At 41.6% G+C, this 20,592-nt stretch overlaps 1 protein-coding gene across 1 annotated transcript; it reads right to left on the bottom strand.

Annotated features, from left to right (window-relative positions):
- Positions 1-3,860: 3,860 nt before the first annotated feature.
- FRZB (frizzled related protein) lies at positions 3,861-20,163 on the bottom strand. Its single transcript, XM_079310706.1, has 6 exons — positions 19,609-20,163; positions 13,968-14,015; positions 9,622-9,687; positions 7,269-7,473; positions 6,998-7,061; positions 3,861-4,792 (listed from the first exon to the last, which is right to left on the bottom strand). The coding sequence occupies exons 1-6, from the start codon at positions 20,066-20,068 to the stop codon at positions 4,691-4,693; spliced, it is 945 nt and encodes a 314-aa protein (XP_079166832.1). The 5' UTR covers positions 20,069-20,163; the 3' UTR covers positions 3,861-4,690.
- Between the last annotated feature and the right edge of the window lie 429 nt (positions 20,164-20,592).

Consider the following 20,592-nt stretch of genomic DNA (forward strand, 5'->3'; position numbering starts at 1 on the left):
GCTCTGAGAAGGAAGCAATGACCTGGTTTGCCATCCCCAACCTGGATTGCAGCAATGCTGATGTGGAATTTTTCCCATGGGTTTCACATCTCACCCAACAACCCTACAGGGGAAAAAAGCCATGCTTTCCCCCCTCTCTTCTCACAAAACAGAGAACATTTTGGCAAAGACATCAAGCCCAAGCACTTTTTGCAGCTGATGTCCATGCTAGTGGTGCTGCCAGTGATGCTGAAGCAGTTTTCTGGTTGTGCTTTCTTTTGGTGTCACCCTCCCCAGTGCTGTGGCACAGCAACCATTTAGGAATGCATCTTATGCATAAGGCTCTGACAGAATGACTTATTAAGATTTCTCCTGCGGGACAGGGAGTTGTTGGGACTGTCTGACAGGACTTTTTTTAAAAAAAAATACACATTTTGCTGCTGTGCCAGGTAATGGAGAAGCAAGTCTAGGGTGTCACTCAGATATTTCATCCCACCTTCCATACTATGGTGAACTGATGCTTCTCTCAGACTCTGCATGCTAGACCATTACAAAAAAAGAAAACCCTGATTCCAGTTTAGTCCTGCAACCCTGACAGACTGAACTGTGCTCTTCTCAGAATCTGCAAGTTGTTCTCACCCCATAGACTCCAATAATTACTGGCTTCAATGGAAGGAAATACACTCCAAAATAATAATTCCCAGGCTGAGATCAAGCTCTGTTATTTTCAGGGCACTGCTGACATGTCCAGAGCAGATTTATTAAAGCCATGAGTGAACCCTTGCCAGAAATTAAGGACACTGCTTGTGAATAAGCAACTTTGGTTATTCCTCCTGCCTCCTCATCTGCTGAGCTGCACCAGAGAAGCAACTTGTCAGGCTAATTATTCACAGAGATTTTAAGCTGCAGATTTTCTCTCTGGATTAATCTAACCCAGATATGGGAAAGGCATGGATTTAACCAACCCTTCTATACATCCCATGATACTTGGTCACATGTGTATGTGTAGGTATGTGCATCATGTGCATCACCCAGTAAAATAACCACATTATACACCATTAACAAGCTGGCTATCACATGCTATTCTGTTTGCCCTCTTCTTAGTAGGATTTTAGTGCTGCCTCCAAACAAACCAGTTCTGAAATGAAACAAGGAAATACTCTGAATGACTACAGAGCACCTTTTTCATAGCTACAAAATTTTTTACAAAAACAACGGACTGACCACAACCCTCAAAAAGTTTCACTGCAGGGCCTGGTGGTTGATAAAGCCAGATACTGACAGGTGAAGGAAGCAATGGGAGGGACCATAAATTCCAGAGGAATTCCACTGATTCCACTAATTGACACAGATTGTCACTGAAAGCTGTGCTAAATTCTTCGATTTAGAGAAAAAGAACAAAGAAAAGGTGGGTCTGTATCAGGTGATTCAGAAAGTCTGTACCTCTCAAGTACCTCAGCCAGTGGGGAAAGAGAGAGGGAAATGCTGGGAAATTGGGACAAAAAGGAGGCTGCGTCCTCCAGCAATTCCAGAGATCCCAAAGGAACAGCCCCATGGCCCCTCCCTTCATTCAAATAAAGTTACAGGACTCCTCTGCCTCCTTTTTGGACATAAACCTCTGACATCATGAATTAATCTTCCTGACACAGGGAATCTCAAAACAGAGACCTAATTAGCCAAGATGTAAAATAACAAACCTAAAAGGCTTTGAGAGTGAGGACAGGAGGACAGTAGCAAACATGGTAACTCAGAACTTTGCTTTTCTTGGCTTTTTGTGCAGCAGATTTTCCTTCTCACATTAAGTGATATTCACCGACTACTTAAAAAAATGAAAAAATCCAAAGCCCAACAATTAAATAGGATTGATGCTCACCTTGCTGTACTTACTGTGACCACCACAGGCATAGCTGGCTGTGCTGGTGGCATGTCTGTAAAACACATGAACCAGGCAAGGGTGTGGATGAGAATGGAAGCACCAAGCTGCAATGTCCAAAATGCATCACAGAGATGTCTTCAAATGGGAACACTGCACTTTTCCCTTGCTGTACCCCTATGATGGTTCCTGGGGGCTCTTCAATCAGGCAAACATTGTAGTTCACTCTGCATTTCCTTTGCAGCTGAGCAACATTGACTTTGGACAAACCAAACTTTGTGTCTACATAAATTAGTAATAACTGGAGGAACAAAAAACACTACAGATTGAAGCAAAGTTACATCCCAAGTGGATGTCTTTGAAAACTGTGCTGAGGGCTGTGGGCTTTTACAGAAGAGTGGGCTACATAGTGCATTTTTGAAGGTTTAATGTAGGATCACATCAAAAATGTGCACAAAAAGGGCAGAAAAGGATTTCCTGGGGAGAAGCAAGAAAATAATGTACAACTATGTTTAAAGTCACTTTAAAACACTAGTGGAGTAGTCTGGCTTGTCACAAAGCCCTCACAGATGTGGTAAAGCAGTAGGTGCAGCTTTAGAGCATTTTGGTGTGCTCCAGGCCACAAAAGAGATGTGTGAGAGATACTGCTCAAAGTTATTGAAATAATTGATATTGTGCCATCTCATCGGTCCCTGGATGTCATTTGCACCAGCACAAGTGTGAGGTTCAGTCACCAAAATCACTGAAATGGGGTAAAAGCAGTGTCAGAGTATATAAAAGGCTCCTCAGTTAATTAAGGGATTGCAAAAAATGCTTCATCTCTTCCAAGGAGCCCATCATGCCACCCTCATTTTTCATGTGCTAATGAAAAATGCTTAATTCCTCTGGAAAAACAGCAATTTGGTGGCTTCCAGTTTGGGAAATATTTTCACTGTAACATCATGAAATGTGTGACTGTTACAAATGCTGTTCATTTTTCTCTTACTGAGGTTTTAAAGTGCAGCACTGTGCTCTGCTCTGGCCATTTTTAATGGGATTAATGTCAGTATCAGGCTGCAACTGGATTAAATAAAGGTTGGTGTTAATCACAGAGAAATGCTAAGGGAGAGGCCAGCTTCAGAAGTGGTGGCTAGCAAAGGGTGAAACCCCAACTGTCAGGGGATTTTCTGCATCTTTAACAGGGTTTTATGATTTCACAATTCTTTTCATAGCAGAGACACGATGAGTGGGAACCCTGCAACTCCAGCCCTCATCCATGTGACTTCAGTGGGAGCTCTGGGGTAAATAATCAGGTTTTTTAACGTGATTTAACAAGCCATTCCCAGCTTTAAAAATTGTTCCATCATTTACCAACTCAGTAGAAACACTTGTTAAAGTCACCATCCCTGGAGGTCTTCAAGAAAAGACAACTTGGCACTCAGTTGACATGGTGGAGATCAATCAAAGCTTAGACTTGATGATGCTGGAGGTCTTTTCCAACCTAAGTAATTCTGTGATCTGTCTGATTTCTGAGAAAATACTGAGGATTTAATACCTGGAGGATTAAGAATTTCCAGAACCAATCTTGCCCCTAAATTTTCCCTTTATTTTTAATTACAAATAAAAATTTTAGTGTTGCAGGATGTTGTTGTTTTAGCCCAACAGAAAACCTGTCCCCAAACTGCTGATTATTAACTGAAATCTTAAAATAGCATTATTATAATATTCCCAAATACTTCTGTCCTACTTATCATCATCCTATTTTTAAACCACCCAACAACTCAACACTATTTTAACTGAAAGGCAGCTCTAGTGTACTAGGGCTGCAGACTATTCCAAAGAGGGTTGTTCTTTGATGACCCCATTTTAATTTCTTTTAAGCATGGGAGAGTAGAAAAACAAAGAGAATTTCGAATAAGTTGGCAAATAATTCTATTAAATCACAAAAATTAAGGTTTTTTTGGTTTTTATATTTTCAAGAGTAGTATTAGCAATATGATGTTGGTTCAGAAGTCAGGTAAGGTCTGTGTTGGCGACTACAATTCTTTTATTGGACATATGTTACTGAGCATTGAACACTTGTTTATGTAGGCAAAGATTTAAGAATAACACCACAAAATCAAAAGGCTAAACTGCAGACCTGTAATGAGAAGCAGGCCTGGTGAGTGTGTCTACTCCTATAACTCAGCTGAGAAAAGGGGGGAAAAACTGCCATTATAAGAGAAGAAGCATGTTATAAATTATGGTTACAGAATAGATAGTCTTTCCTTCAAGGTCCAAACCACTGGAAATCCCAGGTTCCCTGTGTACATGCACATATTTAGACTCTGCCTTATACAAGTTGTTTATCTGTAAGAAAACTTAATAAAGCTGTACTGATTCAAACAGTTCTCTTAAGAAAAAAAAAATTATGTATTTCAGAATTATATTTCAGAATAAAAAATGATACATTTAAACCCAGATAACAACCTACCCAAAACAGAGCAAACAGTGATCAAGAAAGAGTGAACAGGGAAAGCCAGTGTGAGTCATGACTTTAAGCAATGGTCTTTGCCAGATTTCATTCCTGCTTGCATCAGAAAGGTAAATTGAATATGTCCTTGTCTTTCTTCATCTCATAAGGGCAGTTTTCTACAGTTCTTAGTAACAGGAAAAAAAAAAATACATTTCCAGAACTTGCACATATCCAAAAAGAAAAAGGCGGAAAACAAGAGGGAGAACAAAAACTAATAAAAGCTAAACCATAATTTCGTAGTAAACAATAGAATATAACGTGCAATAGTGCAATTTCTCCTTGGCTGCTCCAACAGTGAAGTCTGGGTAGACAGTCCCCTGCATGTCCCCGTGCAGATCCCACATTTAACTGCGTGCCTGCCGGGCGCTGCCGGCCTTCGGAGCCGAGTCACCGTGTCCGGCCTCTGCCTTCCCCTTGCCCAGGTGCCGCAGCTTCTGATCCCAGCGCTGCAGGTGGAAAGGCAGAGAAACCACAGCTCAGGTGACAGAGCCCAGCACAGGTGACAGAACCCAGCACAGGTGACAGAACCCAGCACAGGTGACAGAACCACGTACAGGTGACAGAACCACGTACAGCAGCAAAAGAAGAAAAGCTGTTGCTGTTTCCACAGGGTGCGATAAGAGTTTGTTGGGAAACATCATTTAAATAGGGAAAAAAGTCTAGGGGTTTTTGTTAATTAAAAAAAATATAAAATATTATTTATTTTTATTTTTGCAGGCAGTAGAAATCACATTAAAAAAAGAAAAGATGTAATAAATATAGCTGGTACAACTCTTGATGCTCTTGGGAAGGAAGATGATGATGATAAGTGGGTGATGATGTGGCAGGGTCCTCAACATTCCCAGGATGGGTGCAAGGGAAGAGGCAGCAGGTTACAGGCAACAAGGAAGTAAATGAGAAAGTAAGTGTGTTTGTGCTTCTCAAAATATTCCAACAAATGAGGTTATCACCCAAGAACTGAAACTAAGCAGAAGTCAGCTCATGGCAGCAACGTGGCATTTTCTCTGCAGTGGATTTCCTAGTATTCTGCCAAATCAAACAACAATTGAAACAAGGTCCCTGTATCTTTTCACTCACTGATGTGAGAAATGTGCACAGAAAATCTTGCAGTTATAAACACAACGGTATTTTCCTGCCAGTGATCACTGATGAAGAAAGTGCTGAGTGGAAGAGAAGACTGGTTTGCACAGGCACAACAATTATAGCAAATGAATGGCTGAGAAAATGTGTCAAAATAAGAATATTCTGTGTAAAGTGACATTCCTAACAATGTCAAACCACTCATACTTTGCAGCTCATTGAATCATAAAGGTAATCCTTCCAGAATTTGGAAGGCATTTAGAAAACATTTAAGTAAGAAAAAAACCCAGAATATAATTTCCTACAGAGAGTTGGGGTTGCTCAGCCTGGAGAAGAGTTCAAGGAGATCCTAGAATACCTTCCAGTACCTAAAGAGCCTACAAAGGAGTTGGAGAAGGATTTTTTACAAGAGCATGTAACTATAAGGAATAAAACAGAGTACAATGAACTGATAAAGGGGCCTCATATCTCAGGCCTAATGGAGCAGGAACAGAGGGAGAGACAGACACAGATAAATGCTTCCTGGGCAAGGAGTGAGCAAGAAACATGTTGGGAAACTTTATAGATAATGTTTTAAACTTTAAGATAACGTTACCAAGTGACATAACGTCACGAAGAATGTGGAACCAGTGGGAAATTGTTTCCAAAAACAGAACCCTATGTAAGTGCCACACAAGTAAAATATATAAACCCCTTGCATACTCAATAAAATTGGCTTCTGATCCAAACTCAGAAGTCCCTGTCTCTCCATCGCTGATGTGCAATGACAAAGGATAATGGTTTTAAAGTGACAGATTATATTATATTGTATTGTATTATATTATATATATGGAAGAAATTCTCCTCAGTGAGAGTGGTGAGGACCAGGTTGCCCAGAGAAGCTGTGGCTGCCCCATCCCTGGAAGTGCTCAAGGCCAGATTGGATGGGGCTTGGAGCAGCCTGGGATAATGGAAGGAATATCCATGGCAGAGATGAGACAGGATGGGCTGTAAGGTCCCTTCCAAACCAAACCATTCCATGATTCTACAGTGCATGACTTGTGTTTGAACTTGTTTTGCCATGCCTTAACTTCCCTATCAGATTTCTCCTTCATCCCGTTTGGGAAAGTGAATTTAAAATAGTTGCTAATCCATGAAATTTGGTGAGAGCAGAACTCTGCTTAAGGAATATTAAATCTTAAAAGTATAATCTTGACTTAGTCTGAAAAACATTTGTAAAACCCCCGTCTGTTTGGGTATTTTTAATTCATATCACAACCCAAACTAAGCAGGCATGTGTTGTGGAACGCACAGCTTGCCTACAGATTTAAAAAACACTTATTATCTGCTTTTTTCAGACAGAGGTTTTGACTGCTGCTACACTGGGATACTTTGGGGTAATTCAATGTATCCTTTAATTTACTCAGCATCCAGTTCTAAGTAATACAGCAAATAACACACCAAGTTAGTTTTTCTTACGTGATATCAATTAACTGGAGGCAGTATATGCATTTTCTTCCCTGATTTTGAAAAGACAGGTAGATGTTTTATGGCACCCACAACATTTGACTTCTGGTGAGGTATTTTCTTACCTTTATTTTTTTACCAAGACGTTCCTTCCACTTCTCAGCTATGGAGCCTTCCACCAAGAGTAACCTGCACAACAGAGACAACCAGTTACTCAACACACACCAGACTGAGACCTTTGTGCCTGCAGAGAGCCCTGCCCTCCCTGAATACCATGAAGGAGATGTATAGACACCCACATCAAGTTTTCCTCCCTTCTGGCTCTGACATTCAGCTTCATGACAGGGGAACAGGAACAACAAACGTTGTTTGCAAGGACAACCCAGGAGGAGTCACCTGGAGCGCTCCTTGTCCTCGTAGCCCATGATGATGTATTCTTCATTGGCACTGAGCAGTGGGCACAGGCAGCCAGAATTCGTGTGAAGGTTTACAGTGTCCTTTGGAATGTTCACTAGGGAAGATTTCAGGATCTCCTTTACTTCCACTACTGCAGTGACATCATGACATTTAGTCTTCACCTCCTTCACTTTGGCCCGAATGACTGGGAAAAAGTCAAAAAGAGCCTCATTAGAAGCAGCAGATAATGCAGGTCACTCCCAAGCTGTCCTTGGTGTCCCCTTCATCAGAAGCTTAGCAATGTCTCTGCCTCCATCTCTTCCCTTCCTTACTTCACCCTCCACCAAGGAGGTCCAGGCAGCTCAGTGTGACTCTTACTAAGACTCAGGAGCAGGAGTTATGTACCAGTTCGATTTACATCCTGTTTAAGCTGGCCTTTGACTGACTGACTTCCTTCCTTTCTTCTTCACCCTTTCCACAATAAATATATTCAATCTACTTATGGTATGCTCTCCCTCTCCTTTGAGCTGTGGCTGCTCCCTTTTTGACTACCTGCAGTACAGATGAGCAAACTTTATCACTCTGACCCACTAAAACTTCTCATATCACTACTTCTGCTGGATGACATGCCCTTACCTTTTTTATTCTTTCCAGTGACCCAGCACTAATCTGCTCTGCTCTTTATGAACTTCAAATGCTCCTGATCTTGACCCAATGACCTCTCCAATTGTTTCCTCTCCTGCCCTTTCCTTGCCTTAAGTTGCACAGGAGGAAAGGTTGCCTTTCAAAGGCAGAGTTTTTTATTCTCTCGTAGTGATCTGATCAGTGAACTGATACCACTGCAAATGCAAAGCCAACCCTGAGGTCATGATCTAGAGAATGCCACATCACTCACAGCCTGCAAACAAGAATCCCTTTCCACACTAAAAATAAGAGACACCCCAAATTCCAAATGTCTCCTATGTGAGAAAGGTAATACAGGAGAAAGAAAATCATGGACTGACACATCTCACTTCACATGCATGGCCCATAACAACCCTTAACCAGTATATATTATCGCATTAAATATAGTTGCCAACAAACACTAAGTTGTGCATTTAGTATGCACAATTTACCCTAAGTGATCCCCTTTCTCAAAACCTTCTAAGATCTCAAAATAAAATATTGCTTTAATTTTGAGATATTTCAAATGCCTTTAGAAACCTTTTTAACTTCAAAAGCTTGAGAAAATGGACAGGAGCATGCTCAATGACTCTGCCATAGGCAGTTTCTGACTAGAAAAGAGTCACTCTAATTTTTTTTTAAACAAATCCACCAAAACAACATAAAACTGACTAGTGACCAAAAAACGGTTTGAATACAGTTTGAATTTTTTAGCTTTTAACAGCAACTCTTTTAAAAAGAAGACAGTCTGATTCTGGTTTTATATATGCATAATCCCAATAAATATTATACAATCACTACCATTTATATAAAGCCTCAAAATTCATTGAACCTAAGGTTCTTTGTCTGATTAATGGGAAAAAAGGAAGAGCTGCAGATAAGTAAGGCCTTATAAAATAAGAGTCTTACTGCCTTTGTAAAATTATGGCTCAGGTCTGCTACTTTGGCTAAGCAGAAAAGGACTATGGAAAAGTGACTTGTAAGAAAACAAGTTATACAATCATTACATGTTCACATCGTGGTGTGTAGTGATTGGTTGGATTATGTTTGCTATGATTTAAAACTGTGTAACTGGTAAAGGCCTAAATGCTTAAAAAGGCTTGGTTTTTGCAATAAGGAAGGGCCCAACTGTTCAGTTCCTGTGATATGTATTCAGTGGCTTCGCTGTCATAATTTGCTTGAAACAAACAGTATGAGGAAAAATATGAGCCTGGAGCTGTTATATGCCTGAAGAGCAGGCCTTGAGCACTTTTACAGGTGTTACTGACAGCTGGCAAGATTCTCATTGCTGACTTTGATACACCAGAAGGAAAAGAGCCTGCTAGATCTCATGGAGAGCCAGTGGGCAGGAAAGCTACTGCAAACATCTCCTTCTGCAAAAGCTGGGTATACTGGAAATCACAGAGGCAGCCCACAATGGCATTTTTGTTGCATCACTACTCTTTCTAGAGAACCCCAAATGCCTGCACCAAAACTGAAACAACTCCACAAAGATACTCCTGTACTAACATATCAAGCTAATCTCCTTCACCCTTCAAATTTGGAAATGTTTCAGACCACACCTTCCTCCTTCAATTAGCAACATTGGGGTTACCACCAGTAACTGTGAACTTTTTATGCTTTTTTGATGCCAACTCTGCCCCTCCTGCAGCCTTAAAGCAGCTGGGAGCTGGCAGTGCACTGTTCTCACCGTAGTTGTAGTTGTTGCGTAGATAAGTCTTCTGGGTGGCTTTTACAGGCTTGCACTTGCAGCGGTCTGCAGAAACAGAAAGTTTGGTTCAGAAAGAAAAGAGCATGTATTCAGGGACAAATCTTCCCCAAAACCTTCAGTTCACACCTAACAAAGTTTGCTGAAACCACAGGGCATTCCTGGTCTATTCTGCTGGGAGATGTGGGACTGTCCATGAGACCTTAAATGTTTTTAGGAGAAAACCTGACATACTGAAAATTAAAAAAAAACAAACAAAACCCAAATCACAACACAACAACAAAGACACACGGACTTTGAGTCTGAAGTGACAAAATCCTAATTTTAAGCCAATTCAAGGTATAATCCTGTGCTCACAGGTGCTGTAATTCCACCCTTGCAATGCTGTCCTCTCTTCTGTACTAGACTTAAGGAATTCCCTCCTTTCTGTTCCTTTTATCATGCAAACCATAATAGAGACACAAAAATAAAATAAAATGGCAGTGCATGAGTTAACATTTTTTTGAATACTGTGTACCTCAGGTTAGTTTAGCAAACTGGGATATTCTGGCTAGCAGACCCTCATAGGATACTTGGCATTGGAAAGGACCTTTAAAGGCCATCCAGGGACATCTTCAACTAGATCAGGTTGCTGACAAGTCCATCCAATTCATCATTAGGAACTGTGTACATTTTACACCATTTTATTATGGCCCAGAAGCCCAAGTTTAATGAAAACAGAGAAATTCTTAGCCCTTGTGGCCAGAGGGATAGCCTTCAAAAAACAGCACAAATGAGCACTGTCAGAGCAGCATTTCCAGAGGTGCAGATGCCAGACAGCTGGGAACTCTAACAGAGGTAAAAATATTTTCATTAGTGCCCAGGGTATGCTAATGCTGAAGCTCCAGACCCACAGTGGTGTTCATTAACACCACTGGTATTTCAGGGCTGGCTGTTCTACTGCAAATATTTACTTATTTTACACTAGAGGAGTAATTTAAAACAGCAGTATTCAATCCCAGTATTACACATGCATGGCCATCTATTTTGACATTTGATTTGGCATAAATGGAAGTAGATTTAATGCAGCTTATTTCTATACACCACCACTCTAAATATCAATGCCTATAAGCTAGTGATTTAGTTAAATCCAACATGAAGAGTCTGGAAAAGAACTTTTATTTGCTATATAAGATTCCTGCATATTAAAAAAAAATTAAAAGGAGATGGAATCATATGGTTACTGATTTCCCAAATCACTATTTATTTCCCATTGGAATAATTCTTGTAGTTGAAAATACAAAAAAAAATACAGGAAGGAGGAAAACATTTCAAAAGAAAAATGTATTATTTCCTTGAATTTCAAACACATCCTCAGGAATCTATATATAGAGTCCTACAGACTTTAACTTTTCTATGTGTTTGTGTTAAAATAACAAAAGCAGAGAAGGGAAGTGATTTTTTGCTTCCCTTCTGCCTTTGTGAGCTCAGGGATACTGTAGGCCAAATTACAGCTCCCTTTATAAGCTGTCTTGAAACAGAGCATAAAAGATCAGCTCCTGTGACCCACACTCACACAGGCACCCCAGCACTCAACTCCAACAACATAAATCCAACAACTGACCTTACACTATATTCTCCTGCTCTACAGTACTTTGCACTGTGTCCCAGGGAAAATATAATAGACTAAATTGCAAGACAAACAGTCTCACATATCCTTCAGTTTTAAGGCAGCACTGGCCCAGTTTATTAATCTCAGAATATATTTTATTAGTCCAGTTCTATTTCTAAATTACCTAAAAATCTAACACCTGCCTGTGTTCTTACTGAAGAACCTCCTAGTCACTCTCATGCTTTTTAAATTTACATATAAAAGAACTGTACAAAATGCTGCTCTAGTCCTGATTACTATTTAGAGATACAGAAAGTAACACAAAAGTCATTTGCCAAGGTCAGCTATAAAGTTAGAGCCAGAACCTATTCCTCTCTCCCAATTCCTGGTACAGTGATTTTCAAAGGAAGGCAAATGTTGACCTTCCCCCAGGGAGCTGGAACACCCATGAAAGGTGGCTATAAAAATGTGCTGCATAGCCTGATGCTGAGGGAAAATCCCAGCCTACTTGACAGCCTCCTCAGGAGCTGCCAGAATTACCAGAAGAGCTCTGAGACCACAAAAATGGTCATGTCCCAAACAGAGGCTCCCACTGGCTTTGACTGAGATCACAGCTAGACATTAAAATTTCTTTTCAAGTAAGTACAGGACTACCAAATGCTCAAAATCTGTCCTTGAAAATTTCACTCTGTAAATGCTAAAAGACATGGACTACATGGGAGAATGGTTTTCCCCATGGATTGCTATCAAGAAATATATGTGTCATCTTAAATATATGTGCCACGACCCTGGCTGTAATACTGACCTGTACAAGCACTCAAACCTGGCAAATATTTCCCAGACAAACAAAGGATAAAAAAAAAATTAAGAAAATTTTCTAAGAGACTTGAGGAGCATGGGATGAAGCAAAGAACACTGTAGTTCACTACCACAGAGGTAAAAAAGGTCTCCCAAAAACCCCCCATGCAGACTTGGAGGGAAGGTTTTGTCAGCAGACACTGCCATGGAAAAAGGTGTCCTAAACTGGGATATCCCAGGAGTTCCCTGTGACCATGAACAGCAGCACAAGCAATAAGATGCAGAAACCACAAAGCTGAGAATGAATTTTTTAAAAAAACACATCAGTTTGCTACTTGCAAAACAAACAAACAAAAAGTCACTATTTACAATGGCAAAACTACAGATTTCCTTTACTGAACATGAAGATAAAGCCATTTTGAAACATGGCCTTTTAGGTGGTCCAACTGTGCTTGTCAGTTCAAACAGATGTAGCACATGGAACAAGAAATAATGTACAGTAAGAGGCAGTGATAAAAGCAGATATTTCATCAGCAATTTTTCTGTGCATCCTTATCCTATTTTCTATGGGATTCTTTTAGGTCTAAGATCTAAAAAAAACCAAAAAAACTATGGAAATTTTTAGGTCTGGCTTTGCTTTCATCATGGAAAAGCATCACAACAGTAACAATATGACTGAAATTTTCTTCTTCCACTGAAGAGTCACTCACTGGAATTACATGCTTTCTGCATGCCTATGGGCAGGCAGCAGTAAAGACATGTTCATAGTTTTGATATAAGGTGACACTGAGAGCAAACAGCTTTGCTTTCATACTCAAAGTGAAGCTTGTATGCTCTTTGTACAGCCTGCATTGAGTATGAAATACTTTCTTAATGCCACACAGCTGAAAATGGCTTCAAACAATGAAGATACTAATATTAGTAACAAATATCAAGTCTTTCAGACATGCTCAAGACAATTTAAAGCATAGCTTGTTAAGGGGCTTATTTTTATGGGTTTTTTTTTTTAACTGTACCTGGGTTTCTAGAGGGTATGCATTGTGATTTAAAGAGTATTTTGCATGAATATAGCTGCTTTCACACTGGGACCTACTGATTCAATTTTTAAACTGCATTATAAACTGGGCATTACTTTTTGCAATTTGGTCACAGAGCTTACTGCTGAAATTTTATATGTATAGGTATCTAATGATAGGTTCAACAACCATGCTTAGGGGTTTATATTCTTGAAATAAACATCAGTGCACACTGTAGCTCATCAGCACCTCTGCAGAAGCAAAAATGTGGAGGTCAATGCTAAGCTTCCAAGTCTCAATTTCTTGACAAAGACCTAAGAGGAGAAGTGTGATGGAATCATAATAAAATTCAAGGAAATCTACACTCATTGGCTTGCTTGAGAGAAAGATTCACATTCCTGTAATTATTATATACCATCCTGGACTTTGCTGCTCTGCATTGGCAAGCAGTGGTAATGGTCAAGGGGTTTCATTCAGTTTTATTCAGTTCCAGCAAAACTAAACAGAAACAAAAAAAAAAACAGATTTGTTGAAATAGGTATCATCCTCAGCCTCCTCAGGCTAATGCAAGTATTGCCATTATCTACAAAGAGTACTGAATTTAATTTGAAAACTTTAAGGTCAGAATGAACCATTATCTTCACTGGTTTTGCCCAGAAGAAAAAAGATCAATGTAATGATTACTCTCTCTGTTTAAGACAAAACTTTTAATAAAATCAGCACAGCTCTCCTCCTTTGATGGACATTTTGAGGCTCATTAGTCCCAAATCCCATCTGCCCATGGAATGCAAAAGTACAATGTACAGTACTCTCAGTCAAGACTAAGTATTTAAGTATTTATTGCTTAGTACCCCTCTTAATTAAATATTTGAAGGATTTGAAACTCTACAGCTTATTCTACAGTTTTATAAAAATGTACTTACCAATGCCGGCCCCTCTACAGTTGCCATTATTAGAATCCATAGGGAAATCTGGCATGGATTTGTAAAACATGTAAAGAAATGTTAGTATTTTTAATATTGGATTATTTCACTACACATATATTACAATGGTTTCTCTTTGCCTAACATTTAGTACGTGGAAACTTAATAACTTTACTAATAAACAGTTTGCAATATTCTAGAGGTCAGTCCACTAAAGCTAACACAATGTTTTACCCAAATTTCACATTAATCCAGCATATCATGTTAAATGCTGAAGCAGACTAAATATCCCATTTCCATTGCTACAGTCTGGCAGGTTTCAGACAAGGGTTGACATTTATGCCATGAATTTTGATCACCTACAGAAAACACATGTAGTGTTTGCATTTAATTAGATGATGAAAGAGAAATTACTTCGGGGCATTTTTTTGGTTACTGAGGAAATCAAATCAACTAACCACAATCATACTGTTGAAGTAAATGCCAAACTAAATGTTTCAGACCTTCCCCTCAGTTTAAAAACACACTGATTACTCTGAAGGACAGATAAGGAACAGAAGTTTAAAAAGGCACTATGCCCCAAGAACTGCTTTCAGACACATTCATAAGTGGAATGTGTCCCACATCAGAAAAATGCATCATTTCAAACCCATTAATAAAATCACGTAATTTAATGGGTTTATACATATATTTAATCATGAAAAACAAGAATGTTAAAGCATATAACCTTGAATGAGCTAAGGACAAAATAAATGCAAGAGGAACAAGAACTGGGAGAGAAGCAGGATATTTTATTAGAATGGCATATAAAATGGAAAAAAACAAATGAGCTTTCAAAGGAAAAGCCCATCTGTAATTTTGCACCCTCAGTCATTTGTGCTGCTCTTCCAGTTCTGGGATCTGGAATCCTGCAATCATCTTTGTTAGGTTCTTACATAATCATGGGGGCAAGGCCACTGCCTTTACAAGGTAGAGCAAATGCAATAAAAGCCTGAGCTGCATTTGCTGTAAAACAGCCCAGGACACTCATGGTACTCAATATTCATGATGACTTTAGATTGTGGATTAAATTTTAAGGACCAGGATCATTATTTAATCACAAATTTTGTAATTACCTGCTTAAAAGAAAAATAATATTACTTAGCTAACCTTCTACTTTTGCCATCCTTCTTTAAAAAAAGAATTAAAATCTCCACTTTATGAATACTTATACTACTCATAGCAACAAGAAACTTCATTTACATAAATGAGGATGCAACTAAATCACAGTCAGGGCAAGAATAAAACTGAAAAACAACTAATTCCGTCACATAATAATTAACTTTAAAAAAAATTGAGACTTCAGGAATAATTATTCTAACCAACATAAGGAGCAAAGGTTATAGAAAATAGCATCAAAAGATTGAATAGATGCTCTTTTATATTCAATATCTTGTTGCCAATAAAACAGCACATCCATTTCCTTGCAAAGTTCCAAACAATCATAGGATTTTAGTTTACAGAAAAAAACCCAATATTTTTATGGATCCAATCTGATCTTTGCAACAAGTACTTCCATAGAACCTCTGAATCTTCACCATGCTGCCTTGTAACAAGTCAAACTATACAAGCTGGTTCTTACTTACATATTTGATTTTGATTGCCCACCTATTCTCAATACATTAAAAATGCATTTTATATATTTTATATATATATATTTTATATCAAATGCATTCTGATATTCTAGGATGTGATGAAAGAAGAATTGAAATGGCTTCCCTCTTGCAAAAATTAAAAGGATAACCACACTTCTCATTCTTCCTCTCCTGGGTCAATTATCTTGTTCATTCAGCCAAGCTACAGCTTTAAATCTACAATTCCTCCTGATGTGGTAAAAGCATAGAGAGCACTCAGGTGCTCAGGACTGCTGAGAGCTCCAGCTGTAATGCAGACAGAGAGAGGGGGAAAAAAAGCTATTTAAAAAACCCCAAACAATTGGTTCATTTCTCTTCATGGGCAAACCTTCTGCCAAGTTCTGTCTATGCAAAGCAATCTTGATGAAATAAACACCTGTCAGTGATGATTAGCTGGGTTGCCAAAGAGGGGAATACTTTCCAGAGGTCCAATCCAAAAGTTTCCTATTAAATTTTGTTTAGGAGCAGGGGATAAAATCCAAACTGTTTTTTCCAATATTATACCCATCATTCACAGGGATCCTATATTTAAAAAAACAAAACAAAACACTAACAATGAGAGCTAAATAAAAGCCACTTGTACAGTAAGTGTACAAAATAACAATGCCTGCAACCACAGATGTGGATGAGAGGTTTGAAAAAGAGAAACAACTCGGTAATATTATTCCTCATAACAAATCCCACCAGGTTTTGATGACATTTAATGGCCCAGGTATTGACTAAATGCTTAGACTGTAAAATCCAGGGTACTCAGCCCTGATAAAGGTAGCTGAAGTGTAGTGAGCACTAATACCATTGGTGGTCTCCTCATTACTAAGATTTAATTTATCTTATTAATTCTCTTATTCAAACTATATTCTTATCTAAATAAGATATGGTGAGATAACCTGCCTGACAAATGTCTTCCAATACATCACACTGCTCTGGCTTTGTTGTTAGTTCCCTCTTCAAAACAGGAATAAACATTTCACTTGAGACATAAACATTCTGCTAGGCAGTAGCAGCCAAGGACATATGAGGAAGTTGCTTTTTTAGCCAGCATCCCAACACCAGCACTGGCCACTTGTTACCTGCAAAAAAGACAGGTCCTGCCTCTAGAAATTCTAGATTTGAGACAATTCTGTCTGTCAGCAGTTCCTGCTGTTTTACACATCTAAGGTTTGACAGGGTCCTGAAGGAGGGAAGCAGGTAATCTGATAGACAGGAGGAAGAGTAAGCATATGCACAGGAAGACTGAAATATGGTTCACTCCTTCACTGTGTCAGCAGCCCCTTGGTCCTGTGACAGGAGTGTCCAGATCTCTCCCAGCACCTGAACTCAAATGGAAAGAGGTCCTAAAAGACACCTGTGATGGACTTTGTCTCAAAGTGAACTTCTTACTGAGATTTATCACAGATTTTACCAACCACAGTTCCTCCATATTTTGCAACACTCACAGGCTACTGGGATGCAGGGAATATAACTGATGGAAATTGGGCTTGTGGATCCAGTCTGTGCTCTGACAAGGACAAACACTGACTACATCATCCTTAAGGCTGCTCCCTCAGAGCAGAGACAAGACAAATGTTCTAATGTTCACCAGCAATAACACAGAAACCTCTAGAGGGAAGGAAACACTAGAACCCTGCTATAGGTAGCAAAAGAATGAAAGCAAAAATAAGATTTCATTTCCAAAGAACATAAAAAGCCCCTTCTACAGCAGAAAGCCATAAAACAATGGATTATATTTCTGTCTGCTCTATTAGATGCAGTTTACAGACAGCAGAAGGGGCTAGAATGCTTAGGAGATAAATAAAAGCAAATAAGAGCACACTACTCATCAGGCAGTTGGTTATTCGTGTCTTCTACTGAGCAGCAATTTTTTTATTTGGAGAATTAGATTTGAAAGTGTTCACCTTACATCTCCCTAGAACAGGAATCCTTCCCTCTGCTTTCTAAAAGAACAGTTTTATTCCCTCAAGAAGGATTCTTTCAGTCTGGTGCATAATGCATCAGTTCAAAATATTCAGCCCAGAAATGAGAATGTCATCAGGTTCTCATTCACTGAAAGAGAGTTTTCATGGATCTGGCCCTGGAATCCCTCAAAGAGGTTATTGTACTGCTGAAGTCCTCAGAAATAGGTAACTCGGGGGCGATTTCAGCCAAGCTTCCTCCCTCCAGATTTGAATGTGATTGCTTTCAAATGGCTGCAGACCTGCCAAACCTTGCTCATGCTGGAACCTTTTTTAAGGTGGCTTTGAAAGCACCTCAATGCTGCAGAGAAAGGTGCTTGGTGCTCAAAACCACGTCTCCCCAAAACTACCCCAGCAGGACTGCAGCCCTCAGAGGGCAGCAGCTGATGGCAAAAATAGTTGTGTTCATGGGCTGGGGAAAAAAAAGAAGGGAAAGGCATAAGGGAAGCAGTCAGAAGTTAGAAATAGCAGTAATGACTAGAGATACCAAGGTATGGAGGTTTCAAGAGGTGCAGAGGGTAAGAGAAGAGAGTCAGAGATGGAATAGAGTTTGTCTGGCCTGTAAATAAATGGAGATGGAGAGAGCAGCTTACCTGGGAAGGCTGAGCTGGGGAGCACAGTCAGGAAACCGAAGCGTGATATTTTGTCAGGAGAAGAAAACAGGAATTACAGCGTTTGGCATTACTGACAGTGGGATACATAAAGCATTTGGTAGTGGGACAGAAGCACAGCAAAATACTGTGCTGAGCACAGCATGAAAAATCCTCCTTCCATTCAGAGGAAAGAGAGGTGAGATCAACAGCCCATCAGTGAGTTCCCACAACCCAGCACTGCAGCTATAGGCACTGAAGGAGACAGGCAGCAGCATAACAAGCTCGTGGAGTGCACGGGTGCTGCTCTGCTCTGATCCCTCTGGTCTGCTCTCCAACTCCTCTAATAGAGGAGCACTGAAACTTTGCACCAAAGAAAATGGTAGCCTGGCTCCACCAGCAGCAAATGCTTTCCTGAAAACACACAAGAACTGTAATCACTTCGCAAAAGGTCAGAGCTCACTCGTGATAACCACCCACTAGCTTGCCTTAATTTCCTGTCCAATAGCTCCCTGTATTCAGTATTTTTGTGCTGCCCAGTTGGGTGTCCTGCCAACCCCTCCAGCCCAAAGGCAGCTGTGACAAGAGCAGGATCCCTGAGCACCAGCAGGTTTGTAGCTCGGTGGTGGCCTCAACACTGAGCAGTGCTCACCTGACTGCGCAGAGATGCTCCTGCCTCTGACAGTCCTGCTGGAAGGCAGGCAGCCAGCACCAGCCATCCTGTGGGACCACAGCTGGAGAAATAGGATGCAGTGGGAAAGCTGAGCAGCTCCACCAGCCCCCCTGAGGCCATAGGGGTCAGCCAGCACCAGGGCTGCTCTAGAGCTGATGTGTGTGCAGCACGCACCATTTGGTCGCTTCAGGGATGTTGGGAACCAAACACAATGGAACTGCATTTCACTACTCTCCTCACCTGGCTATAATTCCAGAGCTCAGAGACCTGCTGGAGAACCTGTGTTGAAACCCGTATCTCCAGTGCTAACCACTGAGCATGTTTTCTCCCCTTCAGTGTGCATGTGCCACTACTGGCAAAGGAAGTGAGTGGGGGCACCTTGGTGCCCCAGCTCCTGTCTGGGGCTCCTGAGGGGAGCACCCTGCTTTGGGAAGGAGCGGCTGAGGATGAGCAGAGGTGAGCGGAGGGAAAAAGGGGAGAGCCGGGGGCTGCCCCTCGCTCCGGTGCCGATGGATCACCGTGTGGAAAGCGTAGAAACGCTCCCTGTCCGCGCGGAACGAGCGCTGCAGCTCCCGCACGCACTCACAGAGCGGCGGCGGGACTGTCACTTGTCACACAGGCTGCAAAAACTTTTCCAGCAGCGAAAGGCAGAGAAGAGCCAGCAGAGGAGCGGAGGGCAGAGCGGAGAGAAGCGAGAGCAGGCAGAGCTGCCGGGCTGCCCGCGCCCATTGTCCCCGGTGCCCGCGCACTCACCCGCGCCCTCGGCGGTGACGATGGCCTCCGGGGAGATGCACACGCCGCGGTCGTACACGGGCAGCTCGTCGCAGGCCAGGCTGTCGGGCCAGGCGTGGCCGTAGCGGACCAGCACGGGCTCGCAGCCGGCGCGGGCGCGCTCGCACACGGACTTGCAGGGCTTGATGGGCTCGTGCTGGAAGTCGATGGTGCAGATGGGCGCGTACATGGCGCACAGGAAGAACAGCAGGTCGGGGCTGCAGTTGGTGCCCAGCAGCCCCTCGAACTGCTCCATGGCCAGCACGGCGTTGGCCTGCGTGCTGTGGTGCAGGTGGTTCGGCATCTTGGTCATGTTCCAGGGCAGCGGCTTGCACAGCGGGATGCGCACGGGCTCGCAGGCCGCCCCCTGCCCCGGCGGCGGCCGCCCCATCAGCAGCAGCCCGGCCAGGGCCAGCACCGGCACCGCCAGGGCCCGCCACATGCCGGCCGCCCCGACGGTGAGCAGGGGCCGAGCGGGCAGAGCGCGGAGCGGGGGCGGCTCCGCCCGGCCCCTCACGGGGTCCCGCCTCTCTCCCCGGCCCCTCACGGGGTCCCGCCTCCCTCCCCGGCCCGCAGCCCGGCCCCGAACAAAGGAGAGAGAGCCCCGCGAGGGGATCTCTTGCTGGGAAGAACCGGAGGGAAATTTGCCTCGAGCGAGCGCTTAAATTCCCCCCGAAGTAAAAACCTTACTGTTTCAGAACAATCGCTCGGAGGTACATTCATATAGTTTCAGGAAAAACCTATTTTTAAATTAAAAAAAAAAAAAAATTACAAATGCTTAAGCAAGAGTTGCGGACGACATTGCTCACCCGTCGCTATTTTGGAAGAGTAATAATGTTGATTCGGCTGAACAGCTGGGAATGCTTTTTTAAGATACCTCACAAAACACTGGCTCAATAAAGGGAGTTCTGACTTGATCTGGAGAAAGAGAAAAAAAATAAAAAAAGCTCCTTGTTATAATCATAG

Source organism: Erithacus rubecula (assembly GCF_903797595.1).
Source record: "Erithacus rubecula genome assembly, chromosome: 8".
In the NCBI taxonomy this organism is placed as follows: domain Eukaryota; kingdom Metazoa; phylum Chordata; class Aves; order Passeriformes; family Muscicapidae; genus Erithacus; species Erithacus rubecula.

What these genes read in the sequence shown, in the direction of transcription:
- FRZB (XM_079310706.1), bottom strand. Translation starts at nt 20,068, where the DNA reads ATGTGGCGGGCCCTGGCGGTGCCGGTGCTGGCCCTGGCCGGGCTGCTG. An exon ending in CTGTAGAGGGGCCGGCATTG is followed by an intron (nt 9,688 to 13,967) that starts GTAAGTACATTT and finishes CTGTTTCTGCAG; the next exon opens with ACCGCTGCAAGTGCAAGCCT. An exon ending in GAGGACAAGGAGCGCTCCAG is followed by an intron (nt 7,062 to 7,268) that starts GTGACTCCTCCT and finishes TCTGTTGTGCAG; the next exon opens with GTTACTCTTGGTGGAAGGCT.